Here is a 20,114-nt window from a genome sequence, read left to right as displayed (position 1 = left end):
CAGCCGTAAATATATAGGGCAGGACAGCTCACGGAATTCAGTGCACAGCAGGGTGACAAGGGACGCCACACATCAGCAAAAGAGGTCCCATCACCTTGAAGTGAGAAGGAGATGCGTTCCATGCCAAGAACATACCAAACTCGATGCAACCATCTCTGCACAGTTAGTGTTCTGTCTGTGCCCCAGTGTAATAGTATATTTTGTAGTGCCGCCCCTAAGGCTATACCTAGTTGCTTACGAGACTTGAAGGGAAAGGTAAGCCTATCCAACATTCCCAGGACCACATATTTAGGGAAGCGTAATAGCAAAATGCCGAGGTGACTATCAATCTCGTCCAGCACTTGTGTCCAGTAAGTAGAGAGGGTAGGGCATTCCCAAAGAAAGTGCAAGAGTGTGCCTTCAGCAAATAGGGGAACGATCAGGTTCGCTCTTGTGGAGTCGGGAGGGTGTAAGATACCAATATGTCAATCTTAGTGGCTGTCTCGATGCTAAATATATATATACACCGTGCTGAGTGTCGGACTCTGTAATAAATGTCAGTCCATTCTTTAGGGGTCAGGGTCCGACCGAGCTCGACCTCCCACTGTCTTTGGCCCGCTGACTTAACCACCTGTTCTGAGGGACGCAAAATGTTGCAGAGTTCTGCGATAAGCCGCTTTGTGGATTGTTTCGAAAGCAGCCAGCGCGCGTACCGAGTGACAGACCGCTCCGCTCCCGGACGGATTTGGGGTTGCATGACCCAGTGCTGTATTTGCAAATAATGGTAGCATTCCAGTTTGGGAATGTTAAAATCAGACTTAAAATCCTCGAAGGATCGGGGACCCTCTATATCAAAAAGATGCCTTATAGATCTGCCCCCCCCCTTCCTGGCGACACTTTAGTAGGTATTGGTGGCTTCATATATGGGTAAGGCAGGACCACATCATAATCATCCCATTGGTCAGGGGTATATAGGGTACCCTGTGTTCCATGGGAGTCTGTGTCCTGTATCTCTCCCGCTTCCTCCTCTTGTGGAGAGGGTACTTGTGTTTGTGATGATTCTGGGGAGGCTGAAAGACATGCGGCCCTGTGTTCTTGTGAAACTTTTTTGGTGGAGGCTGTGGCAAGGATTGTTCTTGAGCATGCCTCTTGGAGTTTTCTTTATGTTTTTCCTGCACAAATTGTTGCAGTCCTTCAAACACAATGCCTTGTTTGTCACTTAATCTCTGTATATGTATTTCTTAGGACCCTGTGGTGTGGCCTCAGAAACTTTGTGTGGCTTGGGAACCCCATGGACTAGACTTTTCTTCTGCTCAGTAGAGTGTCTGTGCTGCTTTTCAGTCCTCGGAACCAAGGTCTGTTTTGATTCGGGTGAACCGGAGCGTTTCTTCAGATCCGATGATTTTCTTGGGGCCACAGCCTGCTTGGTATCTTCCGGTGTCAATGTGTCTTCCGGTGCAGACTTCTGCTTCGGTGCCGGTGTCTCAGTCAACATTGACTTAAGCTTGGGTACCGGTAAAGTGCCGGAACCGTCCTGTGCTGTGGTCTGTTTGCCTGATTGGGATCGAGAACATTCTCACCCCTTCTTGGCTCCAAGGCGTGCACACTGCATCTGTCTGAGACCAAGGGCTGTGGCGCACCATGGTGTGGTGGGGTGGTAGAGGTGAGAGTAAGATTTTCTATACACAGGGGCGACTGTACTAACAGTACGCGGAGTTGTCTTTGTTTTCAGTCCAGATTCAGGGATCAGCCTTGGCAATGTGTTTTTGAATAATACGCGAGCCGCACACCCGTCCTCTATATGCTCCGGAGAGAGGCATAAATTAAACACCTAGTGTGTATCAGAGTGTGAGTATTTGGAAACCATCGAAAGAGGTCCTTTTTCGTCTCCATCGCCCAGAGACGGTCATTCTCGACAGGTGTGTGTGTTCTGGGCGCTGAATAATCAGTCTCCGGGTACTAGAATCTGTGGGTGTTGTCTACTGGATATCCAGTTGTGCTCTTTCTTGACCATAGGCCACGTGGGCAACGAATGCTGCCGAGCTCCAACCACTGATGACGAAATCTTTTTAAAACATTTTTAAACAAAGGATCCGTTGAATATGCACAATACCTCGAGGGGGAGGAGAAACAATTCCCGACGCTGATCATAAAACTTTCTCAAGGAAAAACAACTTGCAGAGTCCCAGCACAACACTAGATTGTAGAAGTATGCATAGCATGTGTATCTGCAGCCAACACATGTTAAGAATAGATAATTTACGCAGCCTCCTCCTGGCAGTGATCATAGATTCTACTGGATTGCCAATTCCCAGAATGCTTAAAGGTTAGCCATCAGTGAAGGGAGGCTGTGCTGCATACATATATCCAGGAATGCCGGCAAGAACAGGCTATGCCTCAGAGGAAACTGAAACCTCATAGTTGTTACCTCGGTGCTAGTCAATACCGCTTACTTCAGAATGTATAATCGGAGCAACATTTAAAAACAGCTTACACCTAATATGCTAATGTAGTGCGTATTACGTGGAATGGAAGCAGGTAGCATAGTGCTACAGGTGGCAATGACTTATGATAGTAAGGGGACCATCGGCTGCCATTGATAAGTTTTTCAGTTATTTGTCATACACCTCCAGCATGCTCCTCACAAACATGGCAGGACCAGCTATTGACCAAAAAAAAAAAGCTTTGCAGTTGTACATCAATAGTAGGTTCCAATATATTTGTGAAGTACACGCTATGTGGATACAAGCCAGCATGAATAGTCCATGCTCTGTTATGCCAGACTAACAACATTGTAGACCAATAATATGGAGAGATGTCAGAGGCTGATCAACACTGAAAGTCCCTCTTTGTCTTTAGTTCTGACATTTGCCAACACGTTTTAATTCTCCATAGGCTTATAACACAAAGGCTTTTAACCAGCCCTCTTCATCCATTTGTCGGTTTTTGTGTCATTTGCATTTTACTTCCACCCACTACCACATATAGCATGGGTCAATGGGCCAGGCGACGTCAGCGACTGGCTAACATCACTGTGATGGACAGAATTCTACTTTTCAAAAGAAGCACACCCACACACACACACACAGTAGAGGACCACTATGGCAATCAGACCAAAATATATTATTGCTTTTAGAAACTTTTTATTTGTATATATTTGTTTTAGATTGATGAGGGCCTGGCACCTTTTCCAATAGCAAAGCTTTGCAAAACCCATGACAAAACAAGCACTGACAGAGCTAAAAGGCTGACAGCCAACTCAGACCTATTTACTTTGCCAATGCTTTAATTTTTTTGCTATCCAGAACACTCTGGCACGCAGCTAAAGCAGTCTTGAGTCACCTAAAAACCAGGATTCTTCTTAAAATGGCTTAGAAGCAGAAAATATCAAGATTAAATTATATGGACTACAATGCAGCTGCAGAGTATAATAGCTACAACAAAGCACACTTTGTTGCATCTGTAAATTTAAGAGATTCTATATAATTTATTACAGTTTATTAAGGATAGTTATTACAAAGGGCATTACAACTCGAACACCGATTAACTGCAGATACATTCTTTTACCTTATGTTAAATGGCAATTTGGGCAAAACATTTACTTAAAAAATAATTATTACATAAAATAACTAGGCTGCTTGCCTTTCATCGTTTCATTACTTGCGTTCTAGCTGATATTTGTAATTAACACAGCCTTGAAAAACCTATTACAAGTGAAAAGTACATTGCAAACAGCGAAAACTGTAAATTTATTTGCCACTTTATTTATTGGTAGTTTCCAAATTGGGCTACTAGAGAGCTTTGACCGTTTCCACATTGTGTCAGTATATTCATGTCAGTTTACAAATGAACATGTTCCAAATATAATGAGCATATCTTATTGGTTCCTATAATCACCAGCACTTCGGTCTAATTTATCAAGGTAAAAAAGAAAAACACGATACAAAATTCATGCAAGGCTTCTTTAAATCCTGCAAACTATACTTCACAAAGCGAGGAGTGGAGCTTGCATTATGCTTCCTACAGCAGGATGGACAATACTAGCATGGAAAGCAGACTTTGCCCCAAAAGTATGTAAAATATAACACCTCAACCACCTACCAGGTGGCAAGAGCGGGCAACAACTTTGAATAAGGCTATCAATGACCCGGCATGCAGAAAAACTTTGAAAAGATCGCACAGACCAACAAAATAACATTAAACGAGGCTCAGTACAAAAATCGCACATTTGTTGACTTCCACTATCTGGAAAAACAAGACAAAATAGCACACCCATGAGTCAATTGCTATGCAAGGTGTGCTCAATTACATACATAAGTTAACTTCATAATGTGCGTTTCATGAAGACTTTGAAACATTTTCAGTTAGAGCTTAAGTTCATACCTGGGAGGCTGAATTTTGAACTTTTCAAAGATTTCTGGGTAAAGAAGCGGAAACACAACCATTTCCTTCAGTGCATGGATATGATGGCGTAATCCACCAATACTATCAAAACGAACCTAAAAGAAAAACAAATATTAAACTAGTGGTTCAAAGTTTAAATAATTGACATAAAATGTCTACCAACCTATTTATAACTAACAATGTTTTTCAACAGAAGTGACACTTTTTTCCTCCGACTACTGGGCATGTTCGCTCTCAAACCTTGATTATTGTGTCCGGGCTACACATAGCCTTAGGTATTTTTTGGCAGACCCCTTGCTTACAATTTACCAAGATTTTAAGAGTGGGATTGTGGTCATACCTCTTGCTCATAATTGGATATCTTCCTTGTGTACCTCAGTTGTACACAACTTTGCTCCCTGTTTCTGTGTCTGTCCAACGCAGGAGCATTTTGGACCCGCATTGTTCTGTCTGATGTTCTTCTACTAGACATTGCATTCATTCAGGAAACTACTGATTTACTATTACTTAAGCATTCCAGGGGAGCGCATGCGTTCTCCTACTCTCTCTCCCCCGTGTGCTGCATCCCCTCCAGTTTCCTCCCTCACCCCAGCTGGTCCAGTGCTTCCCCTGCCCATCCCTGTCTGATGAGCTGTAGCTTGTGACACTACTGTGCCTTTACTTGGTCTAACTGGGGCTACGCCCCTCATGCTCGTAACGATGCAGACGAGGTTAATAAACAAGCATCGGCAACGCAATAGGTCTCGCATTTATGCAAGTTTGTGCAATTGGCTTTGTAAATGACAATGCCTTTTATGTTTTGATTTTTAAAACAAACAAAAAGCATTGTCATTTACAATGCCAAGAGTTTAAACTCTCAGAAATGTGAGACCTATTGTATTCTAAATGCTTGAAGACATCGCTGAGTTGCCCCTTCTGTCTCCCATGGCCCCTGAAGAGCTCCCCGTTTGCTACGACTTAAATAAGCTGGTGGTCACAACTCCACACAAGCGACCCTCCTGCAGCAAGAGAAACTCAAAGAAAATAGCGCTTACAGACTAACGTCGTACTGTGTCAATCAATCAATCAGGGAATTGTCAAGCGCCCTACTCACCCATGAGGGTCTCAAGGCAGGGGGGGGCGTTAACAACCGAAGTAAAAGGGCTAGTCCTCATGGGAGGTTACAAATGAAGACAAGGAGGGACTAACAAGCCTAATAACGAATCAGAAGCCAGCATTTACGAAGGACAATGACAAAAGCCAAAGACAAATATGGGCGGAGAGTGGGCGGGACTTCAAGTATACACTCTAATATAGCATGGCTCGCAGATCAGCACATGCACTGCCCAGGTTCAACTAAAAAAAAAAAATCTGACTTCGACACCTGCACGCACAGCTTCAACTCTGGTGCCCAATTACAATCTTGGGACCTGTTGGTTGCAGAGTGCCACCCAGGCTGCCTTTGAGAATCAAGTTTTCCTGAGCAGGTCCAAGAGCCATGCTGACCCTTTGTGTTAACATCAGCAGCTTCTGTTTTCAATTTTGACTGTGTTGCGCCCACACTATACACATTATTACATGTTAAATGTATGGCGAGGTCTGTTATTGTGTTTCAAGGAAGTGTCCACAGTTGCCGCTAGTTTTATGAAGGCTGCCAAGTGGAATTCAATAGTCTAGGCTACCCTACAATCCCATGAAATGCAAAACAAGACTTTACCGAAAGGAGCCTGATGGCTGCTTGAACAATAGCAGTGTAAATCAAACCAGGCAGAATCTGATGAATTTAGCAAGAAAACTTTTTAGTGCTAATTAGATACACATACCATTGCGTGCATGCACCAACCAGCGAGGGGCTTTGATGGTGAACATGAGAACTCCCGCCATTCTCTTCGCTTAAATATGAAGAACATAGTTTGCAATATAACACTTTTACTATTGGTCAAATACAATTACTCTGGATCATTTGTCTAAGAAGCCAATTTGGATAAAGATTTTTGACATCTGGAGCTAGGCTAGTTTGTAACAGATCTGTTTAATCTCTTAGAACTGTATTCTGCAATAAGGCTTAGGACTCTAAGGTAGCTAGGTTGAAACATCGCTCTATATTCTTTAGACAAGATGGGAATGAACAGGGCCTTATCTGTTGTGTGCCTCTGCTCTAAGTGTTGAGTGCTATATTCCATGGCCAACACATTCCTCATTCTATTGAGCCCGGCTTCATGACACAGCGGGGATTGTGTGTTCCACTTAGTCAAAACTATCTGAATTCCCACTGCAAGGGCTATGATGAGTTGTTTGCCTCTAAGGGACTCATATGACCTTTTTTCTAGATGGGGAGGGCGGGAGGCAACCAGCAATGTAACACGTGAATGTTGAAATATGCGTGTTTCAAAAGCTGCTTCTAAGTACTACATTTAAGTACCTCTTCAACTTGGGACAAAGCCATAAAAGATCCGTCAATGTAGCCAGTACATCACAGCCACGCCAATAAGTAACCTCATTTCTTTTGTCACACTCTGCTGGTTTCCGTGAGGTTCTACACCAATAGTGTACTAACTTGTACTGCATGTGTTTGATGTGGCAGGCTCTAGTGGATATGGAAAAATAAATATCTTCAGGTTAATCTAGACTGAAAGGCACGGAATGTATTTGCATTTAGGATAACTTGCGTCCTTGGTCAACATGCATCTCAAATTCAAATCCCCAGGCGATGAAGGTAGATACATTGGTTACAATAATTTAAATACCGGAAGAAGATGCTCTATTGCACCCGGTTTCCGTGTATGTCCTTTTTTACACCTAAGAGCATATTGTTTTGTGTAAAAGGCTTCAATCTGCCTGCTTGTTCCCCCTCACAGCCTCTCAGCATCAGGAAGGGGGGAGTGGGATGTGGGGGGGGTGGGGGGGCTGAGAGACATCCTAAAGCTTTCAAGGCCATGTAAGAGAGGCCAGACCAGATGTGGGAAGGGCCAGGGAGTCAGTGCACAATACATGAGAGGACACTTTGTGACTGCATCCAGGGAGCTGTGTGACTAAAGCCAGGGAGTGACGGGGTCTGTGTGACTAAAACCAGGGAGCAAAGAGGGTCTGTATGACTAAAACCAGGGAGCAAAGAGGGTCTGTGTGACTAAAACCAGGGAGCAAAGAGGGTCTGTGTGACTAAAACCAGGGAGCAAAGAGGGTCTGTGTGACTAAAACCAGGGAGCAAAGAGGGTCTGTGTGACTGAAACCAGGGAGCAAAGAGGGTCTGTGTGACTGAAACCAGGGAGCAAAGAGGGTCTGTGTGACTGAAACCAGGGAGCAAACAGGGTCTGTGTGACTAAAACCAGGGAGCAAAGAGGGTCTGTGTGACTAAAACCAGGGAGCAAAGAGGGTGTGTGTGTGACGGAAACCAGGGAACAAAGGGGTCTGTGTGACGGAAACCAGACAGCAAAGAGGGTCTGTATGATTAAAACCAGGGAGCAAAGGGGTCTGTGCGACGGAAACCAGGGAGCAAAGGGGTCTGTGCGACGGAAACCAGGGAGCAAAGGGGTCTGTGTGACAGAAACCAGGGAGCAAAGGGGTCTGTGTGACAGAAACCAGGGAGCAAAGGGGTCTGTGTGACTGAAATCAGGGAGCAAAGAAGGTCTGTGTGACTAAAACCAGGTAGCAAAGAGGGTCTGTGTGACTGAAACCAGACAGCAAAGAGGGTCTGTGTGACTGAAACCAGACAGCAAACAGGGTCTGTGTGACTAAAACCAGGGAGCAAAGAGGGTCTGTGTGACTAAAACCAGGGAGCAAAGAGGGTGTGTGTGTGACGGAAACCAGGGAACAAAGGGGTCTGTGTGACGGAAACCAGACAGCAAAGAGGGTCTGTATGATTAAAACCAGGGAGCAAAGGGGTCTGTGTGACGGAAACCAGACAGCAAAGAGGGTCTGTATGATTAAAACCAGGGAGCAAAGGGGTCTGTGCGACGGAAACCAGGGAGCAAAGGGGTCTGTGCGACGGAAACCAGGGAGCAAAGGGGTCTGTGTGACAGAAACCAGGGAGCAAAGGGGTCTGTGTGACAGAAACCAGGGAGCAAAGGGGTCTGTGTGACTGAAATCAGGGAGCAAAGAAGGTCTGTGTGACTAAAACCAGGGAGCAAAGAGGGTCTGTGTGACTGAAACCAGACAGCAAAGAGGGTCTGTGTGACTGAAACCAGACAGCAAACAGGGTCTGTGTGACTAAAACCAGGGAGCAAAGAGGGTCTGTGTGACTAAAACCAGGGAGCAAAGAGGGTGTGTGTGTGACGGAAACCAGGGAACAAAGGGGTCTGTGTGACGGAAACCAGACAGCAAAGAGGGTCTGTGTGACTAAAACCAGGGAGCAAAGAGGGTCTGTGTGACTAAAACCAGGGAGCAAAGAGGGTCTGTGTGACTAAAACCAGGGAGCAAAGAGGGTCTGTGTGACTGAAACCAGGGAGCAAAGAGGGTCTGTGTGACTGAAACCAGGGAGCAAAGAGGGTCTGTGTGACTAAAACCAGGGAGCAAAGAGGGTCTGAGTGACGGAAACCAGGGAGCAAAGAGGGTCTGTGTGACGGAAACCAGGGAGCAAAGAGGGTCTGTGTGACGGAAACCAGGGAGCAAAGGGGTCTGTGTGACGGAAACCAGGGAGCAAAGGGGTCTGTGTGACGGAAACCAGGGAGCAAAGGGGTCTGTGTGACGGAAACCAGGGAGCAAAGGGGTCTGTGTGACGGAAACCAGGGAGCAAAGGGGTCTGTGTGACGGAAACCAGGGAGCAAAGGGGTCTGTGTGACGGAAACCAGGGAGCAAAGGGGTCTGTGTGACGGAAACCAGGGAGCAAAGGGGTCTGTGTGACGGAAACCATGGAGCAAACCAGGGAAACCAGGGAGCAAACCAGGGATCGACCATGACATTCTGGTCGATCATGTCAGGGAGGCTGGCATTCGGGACACGGCCCTTGACTGGATCCGCTCCTTTTTAACTAACCGCCACCAGGCGGTCCGACTCTCGCAGTTTACTGCGGATAAGGTCAAACTGACCTGTGGCGTCCCGCAGGGTTCCTCCATATCCCCCTTTCTTTTTAATTTGTATTTGGTTCCCCTTATTCGTTCTTTGCGAGGCAGCCATGTCACCGCGTTTAATTACGCGGACAACATTCAGCTGGTCTTTAATATCGACTCCTCGGCCCAGTCCATTGCCAATTTCCAGTCAACTTTATGCCATATCAATGACTGGATGGGGGCCAACCACCTCAAACTTAACCCCGACAAGACCGAGTTGGTTCTTGTCGGGGGCACTGCCAACCCATGGAAATCCACCTTTTGGCCTGCGAGGTTGGGTCTTCCCCCCAGTCCAGTCGACTTAGTTAAAAGTCTGGGGGTAATCATTAATAAAGATCTCACTGTGAAGCCCCAGATCAACGCTGTAGTCTCTTCTAGTTTTTTTCAGCTGTGGAAAGTCCGAAGATTGCTAGTTTTCTGACCATGGAGGCTCTTACTTTAGTTCTGTTAGCCTTAGTCATCTCAAGGTTGGATTACGCCAATTCTCTGTATGTTGGCATTCCGGCATATTTAATGAAGAGGCTACAGCTTGTCAAGAACCAGGCTGCGCGCCTCATTTATCACCAACCCAGGCATCAACACGTTCGCCCTTTGTTAAAATCCCTTCACTGGCTCCCCGTGTCCGAGCGTTGCAAATTCAAACTGGGTTGCACTATTTTTAAGTCCCTTGCCGGCTCGGGTCCGTCCTTTATTTCCTCACTAATACATCCCTACGTTCCTTCACGTAACCTCCGTTCCTCTCACCTCGCCTTGCTTAAGGTCCCAGTTTACCAACGCAAGAAGCATGGCGGTTTTAGATTTTCTTTTCTTGCCCCCTCCCTCTGGAACTCACTCCCCTTAGGTATTAGACTTGCTTCTTCTTATAATCATTTCAGGTCCCTTCTTAAAACTTATTTGTTCTGTAATGTTTATCACTAACACCTCTGCTCTGTGGACTGTTCTCCCCTTTGTGCTCGAGCGCCAAGAAACCGTTTGGTGTTAGTTGCCCTATAGAAATATTTTTTACATTACATTACATTTACAAGGGGTCTGTGTGGCGGAAACCAGGGAGCAAAGGGGTCTGTGTGGCGGAAACCAGGGAGCAAAGGGGTCTGTGTGGCGGAAACCAGGGAGCAAAGGGGTCTGTGTGACGGACACCAGGGAGCAAAGGGGTCTGTGTGACGGACGCCAAGGAGCAAAGGGGTCTGTGTGACGGACGCCAAGGAGCAAAGGGGTCTGTGTGACGGAAACCAGGGAGCAAAGGGGTCTGTGTGACGGAAACCAGGGAGCAAAGGGGTCTGTGTGACGGAAACCAGGGAGCAAAGGGGTCTGTGTGACGGAAACCAGGGAGCAAAGGGGTCTGTGTGACGGAAACCAGGGAGCAAAGGGGTCTGTGTGACTGAAACCAGGGAGCAAAGGGGTCTGTGTGACTGAAACCAGGGAGCAAAGGGGTCTGTGTGACTGAAACCAGGGAGCAAAGGGGTCTGTGTGACTGAAACCAGGGAGCAAAGGGGTCTGTGTGACTGAAACCAGGGAGCAAAGGGGTCTGTGTGACTGAAACCAGGGAGCAAAGGGGTCTGAAACCAGGGAGCAAAGGGGTCTGTGTGACTGAAACCAGGTGCCCTGACAGGGCTGCATACATTTTGAGGAATGCGGAAAGAAGGTGGACAAAGTGATGGTCTGCCCGATGTGAAAGGCAATAACAACCTTGGGCAGAAAAGAAGGACGGGTTCTTAGAACAACCTTGTCTGGATGGACAGAAATAAAAGGAGGTTTAGAAGAGGTGATGGCACCCAGGAAAGCAGTCTTTACAGTGAGAAGACGAAGAGGACAGTTGTGAAGTGGCTCAAAAGGAGCACACATCAGAACAAGTTTCAAGTCCCACTGAGGCATCACGAAAGAGACAGGAGGTAACATATGGGTAATGCTTTTCAAGAATTTATTTACAGGGGACTTGAAAAGAGAAGGCTAATCTGGAAGCCTTAGACAGGCTGAAATGGGCTAAAGATAGCCCTTGATAGTGCCCAGAGCCGAGCCCTGCTGGGCCAAAGAAAGAAGGAACAGAAGAACCTCTGAAAGAGGGGGTAGAAAGAGGATCCACAGCCTTTGCTGTGCACCATGCCACAAATGTGTGCCACCTTCAGGCGTATACAGTTTCAGTGGAGGGAAGCCTGGCTGCGAGGATGACATCACAGACTTTGGGAGGAAGGTCGAAAGACGTCAACTGCTGCAGCTCAACCTCCATGCATGGAGGTAGAGGCTGGACAGGCGCTGGGACGCTCCCGGGCAGCCATGCGCTATAGAAATCCTAAATTCATTCATTCAAATTCATTCACAGGTTCGGGTGGAGGACCGCCCCCTGCTGCTGCGACAGAAGATCCTCCCGAAGAGGCCGTCGGAGATCGGGTGGTCGATGGCCATGCTGAGTAGCTCGGGATACCAGTATCTTCGTGCCCAATCCAAAGCCACGAGGATGACTTGGGCCCGGTCGCGCCTGATCTTCTTCAGCACTCTGGGCAGAAGTGGTATAGGCGTAAAGGCTTACAACAGACCGCAACTCCACTTGTGACGAAAAGCATTGCTGAGCGAGAGCCACCTTGGAAATTCCAACACGCAGAACTGCTGACATTGCGCGTTCTCTATGGTGGCGAATAGATCTAACCAAGGCTCTCCCCACTGCTGAAAGAGACCTTGCGCCACGTCCGAGTGCAGACGTCATTCGTGATCCATCATGCACCGACGGCTGAGTTCTTCGGCCCTAGCATTCAGAGAGCCTGCCAGGAGTTAAACCAGCAAGGAAATGCCTTGATGTTCCAGCCATGTCCAGAGGCGCAGAGCCTCCTGACATAGGGTCCCCGCTATGTTTGTTGTAGTACCACATGGTGGTAGTGTTGTTCTTGAACACCTGCACCACACTTCCCCGGACAGAGGGAAGGAATGCTTCCATGCAAGTCGTATCGCCCGAAGCTCCAAAAGGTTGATGTGGAGCCGGGATTCCGCCGGAGACCAGATGCCTCTGATCTCCGCCTCTCCCATGTAGCCACCCCATCCCAGGAGGAATGCATCAGTCACTACTGTTTGCTCTGGTTGGGGAAGGGAGAGAGATCTGCCATGGACCCATTCGCGATTCGTGAGCCACCACTGCAATTGTCATGCAGTGCCCTCCGCGATCTTGAAGTGATCAGACAGGTTGACCTGATGCTGTGCCCACTGGGAGCTAAGATCCCTCTGCAGAACTCGCATATGCCATCTGGCATGATTTACCAACAGGATGCAGGAGGCGATCAGGCCCAGCAGCCGGAGGGTCATCCTGACCGAAACAAGGGATAGAGGCTGAAAGATCGGAATCATAGCCTGAATATCCCGGACTCGCTGCTCTGGAGGATAATCCCTAAACTGCGTCGAGTCCAGAACCGCCCCGATGAAAGGGAGCTTCTGGGAGGGAACTAGGTGCGACTTCGGCACGTTGATGTAGAACGCCAGAAAATGCAGGAGGTTGGCCGTAGTCTGGAGATGGGAGAAGACTGTCTGGGGCAAACCAGCCTTCAACAACCAGTCGTTGAGATAAGGGAAGACTGGAACCCCTGCTCTGCGCAGATGGGCTGCGACCACCGCCATCACTTTCGTGAACACCTGAAGGGCACTGGTAAGGCCAAAGGGGAGCACAGTGAACTGAAAATGCTCGTGGCCTACCGTTACCCGCAGGTAAATCCGGTGGGCTGGCAGGACAGGGATGTGGAAATATGCGTCTAGCAAGTCCGACGCTACAATCCAGTCCAGGGTCGAGAGTAGATAAAACCTGAGCCAGGGTCAATATCTTGAACTTCTCCTTCCGGAGGAAGCGGTTGACGTTCCTGAGGTCCAAGGTAGGACGCAGGCCTTTGTCCTTCTTGGGTACCAGAAAGTAGTGGAAATAGCAACCACAACCTACTTCTGGCACAGGAACACACTCGATGGCCCCCTTGGCCAAGAGGGCCGTAACTTCCTCTTGTAAAAGTTGCAGATGATCCTCCGACATGCGGTGGTACTTGGGTGGCATGGCTGGAGGGGTAGTCTCTAAGGGGAGGGAGCACCCCCTTCGGACAATTTGCAGTACCCACCTGTCCGATGTGATGGTGCGCTAGTGGGGGAGGTGATGGCGAATCCTGCCGCACACTGGCGTTTGATGAGTCTGAAAGCTCGGAGTAGAAAGCCTTTGAGACAGAAGCTGCAGGGGTGGCGGTAGACTGACACGCCTGCTGGCCCCCTGCCCTGCCACGGCAGGGCCCACAGCTGCCTCTAGGTTGATTCTGCGGCTTGTGGCTGAACGAACGTGTCAGGCGCCCATTCCGTGGCCACGAAAGGGATGAAAAGCAAAAGAGGCCGTGCGCGTGGTGGAAAGGTCCAAGGACTTGGCCGTAGCCCGGGAGTCCTTAAAACAGTCCAGTGCATGATCTTCTTTGTCGCCGGAAAAGGGGAAAGCCATCAAAAGGCATGTCCATAAGGGAGTTTTGGACATCCCCCAAAAAGCCAGTAGACAGCAGCCAGGCGTGGCAGCGGAGCGCCACCGTCATGGAAATCGCTCTGCCTAGCGAGTCCACAGTATCCAGTCCAATTTTGCTGCATTCGTCCCCTCAGCAACAGCCTGGGAGAGCAGTGTCCGGGCCTCCGCCGGATACTGAGGCAGCACTCGCGCTACTGTATCCCACATAGAGTGGGAATAACGGCTCAAGAGGCATGCAGTGTTCACAGACTGCAGCACTAAGCTGGCAGATGAAAACAGTTTCTTACCAAACTGCTCCAGCTTCTTGGATTCCCTATCCGGAGGGGCAGTAGGGAATACGCTCTGGGAAGTAGAGGCCTAGATAACCAGACTCTCGGGGGTGGGTGGACAGAAAAGCAGGGTGGCCGAGAGCAGGGCGGTGGCGTCTGGCCACGTTCCTATCCACAGGAGCCCCTCTGGTGGGCCTGGACCAAGTGCCCATAAGAACGTCAGTTAGTGCTTTATAGAATGGCAGCAGAGGCTCCTAAGAGCTTACTGCCGGCTGAAGCATCTCAGTGAGGTTAGTCCTCAGGGCCACCGTAGGGAGTTCGATGTCAAGGGCCTCAGCTGCCCTACGCAAAACCACACCATAGGTCGCTCCCGCCTCCGAAGCCACAGAGGGAGGAGACAGGAAGCCAAGGTCAGGCGATTGGTCAAGACCACTGGCATCCCCTAACTCTTCTGCCCAGTTCTGATCCAACTCACACTGCTGTGTGAGAGGGTCCTCAGACCCCTCCCAGTCCTCCCTTTCCTCCATGGCCTGAGGAACTGGTCGAAAAGATGGAGGCTGAACACAGGAATAGAAATCCCGCATCGGCATCGGAATCTGCTTCAAACAAAGCCAGACCGGCGCCGTGTTCAGTTCAGGGCTGAAACCTGGGCCGACGTCATCCGAGGGACCAGAAGATGTCACGAGGTCAAAGTCGGTGTCGACACCGGCGGAGGAGTCGTAAGGTCAACCGGCGTCGACCAGGATCCAGACCTGGATCTGTAGTGTAGTTGCTATCTTCCCAATAGGCTCTGCGCATTGGAATAATACCTACAGCAGTAAAGGCCTAGGCCAGACGTTAACTAGGTCTACTACTGTCGATACTAGACTTAAGTTTTGGGTTTGCCAGCGTAGCTCAGAGTTCACTAGAAACTTTCTCGAATGTTCAGGAAAGAATTAACTCCCCTGATTAGACAAGAAGGGATTTAGTTTCTGACAACCATAGAACATGACAACTTTGCTCTCCCCTAATCAAGAGTGTATCTCCAGAGTCGTGTGAGCACAAGGCAATTATTTTACTCAGTCAGTACGTGCATTCTTAGTCTCATCAGATTGTAGAGAAAAGGAAGAGACGGGCGTGTTCAATAAAAAGGTGTTATTTATTGATCAGTCTCTTTTCTCGTACAAGAGAAATGGATCGATATTATTGCAATACTTATAGTTAAGTAAAGTGCATACATTAAAAGCAATAGTATAAAATAATACTGTAAAAACATTGATATGGTTTCTGAGCCATATGATGTTTAAAATGATTAAAATATATTTACATACACATATACATTTTACTAAACGTACTCAACTGGTGTTTCTAAATACGCCTACCCCGTGTACCTGACCTAAGTCTAATGCGTGGGCGGGAATAGAAAGTTACAGTTTAAGTTAAGTTTGTTTTTGCCAAGTGAATAACTAAAGAATTCTCTGTGAGGGGTTATTCAGTTCTGTACCTGGAAGTTAGGATGAATGAGGAATGGTATCTCTTTCTCTGCTCTCGATATTCCAGGCTGCCTGCGAGGGCTGCCCGAAAGCGCCGGTGCTGGATTCTCGGCAGGAGAAAGCAGCGCGTCTCTCAGCGCGTCAGGAAGGCGGGGCTGCTGCCAGCGGGGTCTGCTCCGCTTCTGGGCTTCGGCAAGTATGGCTGCTCCGTCTCGTCACCACGCGTGTGTTTGCATAGGGCAAGATCGGCAATATTTATACCTTAAAGGTGCCGAGATTGACGTAAGGATGGACATAGATACGTCAATAAAGATGTCATACGACTTGCTCGTTAGCACATTCTTTTACTGAAGTTCTCTGTGAAATCAAAACAATGGCCGCACGGATTTTCCAGGTTGTCATAGGTTTGATTTGTTATGAGAACGTCGTATGCCTTATCAGGGGCTGGAGGAATGTCGCTTGTCTAATTAGATCTCAAGCGTTATGACCTAATCAGATAACACGTTCCTGTGCAGTAGTGTGACTGCGTCAGATAACGGTATCTGCATCATGGGGGCTTTTCTTGCCTCATGGGCTGACTGTTAGTTAACTTGATAGTTAGTTTAACCAGAATAGGGTCAGGAATAGGGGGATCGATTCAGAACCTATAGGAATACATGACACCCACTCCACGCTAACTATGGTCATATTTACTAATCTATGCATAGTATAACATAGTACAACATACTATAGAGTATAGTGTATACCTCACCACCCCAAAATACATAAATGCATTTTGAAATTTTCAAATATACTGAAAAATTGCAGTCATATATATTGTATGCACTTAAGCTATGAATTAAACGCTAAAGTAAACACGCATTTGTAGACATTATTGCTTATTTGGTATATGAGAAATACACATGAAATGGCTCTTAATATGGCTATACAGAAAGAAAGTTCGAGACCATTTCATCACATGATAAAATATTTGTGAACATACCAGCGGGTAACTAAAGTTTATAAAGTATCTAAAAATAGAAATCTTAGTTCTCTAGGAATAGTTTCTTACTTTAAGCAGAAGATAAGTGTCCCGAAAATTTTGTAAAAAATAATTTGGGGCTGCTAAAAAATTGCTGTCCGTGAACTGGTGGGAAAATTGTTCATGTGACTTTATTTTTAACGTTGAAGGCCGAATTCAGGGAACGCCGTGTGCGAGCTTGCTCAAAAGTCTCTATTTCTGTTCTGGAGAGAACATCATATCATTAAGGCTTTCGAAAAAACTGTCAACAGCTTCATGGGAAAGTTCCACTAAGTCGGAAATAGGTGTAACCATGCATTCGTGCGCATGATTGTCTCCATTGACATTCTGATTCGCATTGCTGACAGAAGGTCGTACCTGATTAATGCTGCTTTCATCTTGAACTTCACTACTCTTCAATCGTAGTGGTGAAGACTCCACGAATGCCGTCATCAGGATTGGCAGCCTTTGAGGGCAGCACAAAGCGTGAACCTTGGTAGGAACCAACAATGTATCTGCATCCACTGGCGCATCCGATTGTAGCGTCAGACAGGTGTCTAACACGCATTCTTCTCCGCATAGCAGACATCTCAATACAGGTAAAACACATCTTTGCCACATTGGTCGAAATGATAGAAACCAAGTCATGTTCAGGTCTCTAAGCCGGGATAGTCCCAGGATTTTTGATATCCGGTCCCGGTATCCAATGGCTAGGATTGTATCTTCCATTGTCGCGAGAGTTTGATCTGTGACATGGGTTGCCATAACGAAAAATAAGGACTAAGAATAGGATTCCTGCAATTAGTCCCAGGATCAGGGGAAGTCCGCCAAAAATCGAATGGACGAAATCTGGAAAAATACCCAGTATTGCTTTGAATGGTGTTAATGCCATCGAAAATACTGTCTTAAATACTTTTGAGACCCCAGTGGTATCAGAAACATTTAAGATTTCGCTCAGGATTTCCGCGAAATGTACGGGGGAATTAGTCGATAATAATGTATGTATCTCTGCAGTCGTCCTTGCGACTTGTAGATCATACGTTTCTTTTGATGACGTGAGCCTTGTAGGCGTCTGAAGAAGCACTGTTTTCATTCTGCTTAAAGTATCTATTCGAATAGAAGTAATTTTCAAACTGGGCCATGCCCTTGCCTCCCTGTCTGGAAAGGAGCTGGGGAACAAAGAACGTCCACAGCACTTGACCTTCGCAGTCGTAGTGACTAGATAAGGAGTCCCGGGCATAAGACTACAACATTTGCGGTCTACAATAAGAATGTAACTCCCATTATAGAGTCTTTGAAAGAATGGTTCTATTTCGGTTGCAGGTGCGCCTTGCTGGTGACATGAAAGGTTGTATGAATTCCCTTCACAGGCTCCATGCAAACTAATTCCGTTACACAGAAGCGTGCCGCTTAGTGACATAGCACAATTGTTGCCACTAAGAAACACTTTCTGTCCTTTATTACTGACACATGCATGCGAATAGGGCAGGTTCCAAGTTGTTTTAAGGTACCCCTTTCCCAATTTCTCGTACATGCCAGCCTGTATATATTTTTGGCAGTATTGAAACCTGAAGGTTGAGATTGGAATATTTATGATTCCGTGGATTATCCATTCACTGACAGGTCGTTCTGACATTGTCATTGGTAATCTTTCTAGTTTTTCAATGCTCAAGATTGTATAATCAGCACCCTTTTGCGCCATACCGATTTGTCTATCAGTAAGGTTAAAGATTTGGAATAGTGACGTTGTGTTGATTAAACGCCAAGGCACATAGCCTGAACGCAGATTTTGTAACGTCCAGCCAAGCTGTACAATAGAACGCAATTGTGACTGACCATGTTGTAATAACAGTAAGTCTTGCGATAATATATCGATTGCTGACGACACAATGCTGTCCAAAGAAAAAATTCTGGAGGACAGAGTCATTAACCCATTGTCCACTACAGAAAGTGATTTTTCCAAATTAATACGGTCAATTTCCCGTATTCTCTCTGCTGTTTCAATTTGATTAACCTTCCAGGCCTCATTGTATGCTGCATATACAGAGGTTGCTATGAAACGCTTTTGACGCTGTTTGCGTGGTCCTATTATGAAATCACGCAAGTCAGCACCATCAGTAAGTAAAGTTAGGTGTTGCTTAATTTCAGGCAGTGTGGAAGTTTGTAGCCACTGAAGGCATAATTTGCCCACACTGTAGGTTGTTATTATCCCTGGGTGATGTCTTTGGGGATATCTAGGGTCTGGCCTGGTCATTTAGAACCCCTGTGTTTTATTCAGGAATCTGTCTTGACAGTTATTTGTATCTGTGGGCCAGATCAACCATTGTTTCCAATTAGGATGTGTTCTGTTTTGGTTTAATATATGGTTTACGTCTATCTCTTCATCCGTATTAGAGCTATTGCTAAACATTGTTGGCTTTGGAATAGACGGTTTATTTAAATCTTTGATTTTGGCTAGGCCAAGACAGGTGGTTTGTTGAACAGTGTCATTTAAAAATATCATTTGTTCTGGGATCATGCAAGCTCTAAACAAAGCTTCTAAACCCTGTACTTGCCATTCTTTTGTACCCCAAACACTTTTTAAATCAACATTTTTGTCCCAATAATTGAATCCTAAAGTATTCATTTCCTCGAAGAATGAATCTGAATATATCAACTTTGTGTTGGTTATCATGGTTTTCATCCCTGTCTTGTTTGACAATTTATAATAAAATGTTTCAGCATTACTTGTGTTAAAACCTGAAAAATATGAATATTTGTCGTGAACAGTTCTTGAGCTCCCTTTTGGAGGTGTTGCACAATGTTCCCATTGATTATAATTTAAAACATTTCTAGGTTGTGCAGATTTATGTAAAATATGGTTACCATTGTGGTTATAGCAATACATACCATCATAATTTGTAGAACCTTGCAAATAATCATGTTTTGTAAATTTAGCAGACATTACTAAGTCAGACATCATGTTATTAATGCTTTCGAAGTCCCAATCATCAGCAAATGAGTTTGGTTTTGCAAAGTCACTCAAGGAGATCTTGATTTGGTGTGGGTATTTCAGGATCTCGACCGGACCATAAATTTCATAGTCAGTGTTGTCCCAGGCTACCCCACCAGGTATAGGATTGGCTGTGAAGTTGGCTGAAGAAAGTTCTCTTTTCTCGACGTGTGAAGATGTGTGTGGTTTGAGGACCAAGTTGATGTTCTGACTTGCTGTGTCCATTTTAGCATATTTTCCCTCAATGAAGCGTCCCAAAGTTAATACCATGATGAGCCACAGTATGAGGATAAATGCACCAAAACCCACCCAAAATTCAATCCATGGAGAAATCAGATATGTTTCTTTCAGTTGGTTCAAAAGTTCCTTAGCTTTGTCTTTAAAGGATTTTGATGATGGCTGTGTCTTTGATTCACTGAGGCTTTCAGAGGAATCATCGAAGTTGATGAAGTAGCCGGATGCAGTTCTGTCAATTGTTCCAATTGCTTCAGGATTTTTGTTTCTTGCATTTT

General features: G+C 46.3%; 1 protein-coding gene across 3 annotated transcripts in view; it reads right to left on the bottom strand.

The window, feature by feature from the left end:
• Positions 1 to 20,114, bottom strand: part of ATAD2B (ATPase family AAA domain containing 2B) — a 974,520-nt gene that overhangs the window by 668,204 nt on the left and 286,202 nt on the right. For all 3 annotated transcript variants that reach the window (XM_078647713.1, XM_078647714.1, XM_078647715.1), the window contains exon 11: positions 4,363 to 4,478. In XM_078647713.1, the coding sequence (XP_078503839.1) occupies positions 4,363 to 4,478 (116 nt within the window). The remainder of the gene's footprint in view (positions 1 to 4,362; positions 4,479 to 20,114) is intronic.

This window comes from Lissotriton helveticus, chromosome 6 (assembly GCF_964261635.1).
Source record: "Lissotriton helveticus chromosome 6, aLisHel1.1, whole genome shotgun sequence".
In the NCBI taxonomy this organism is placed as follows: domain Eukaryota; kingdom Metazoa; phylum Chordata; class Amphibia; order Caudata; family Salamandridae; genus Lissotriton; species Lissotriton helveticus.
This window is presented reverse-complemented; position numbering and strand designations above follow the sequence as displayed.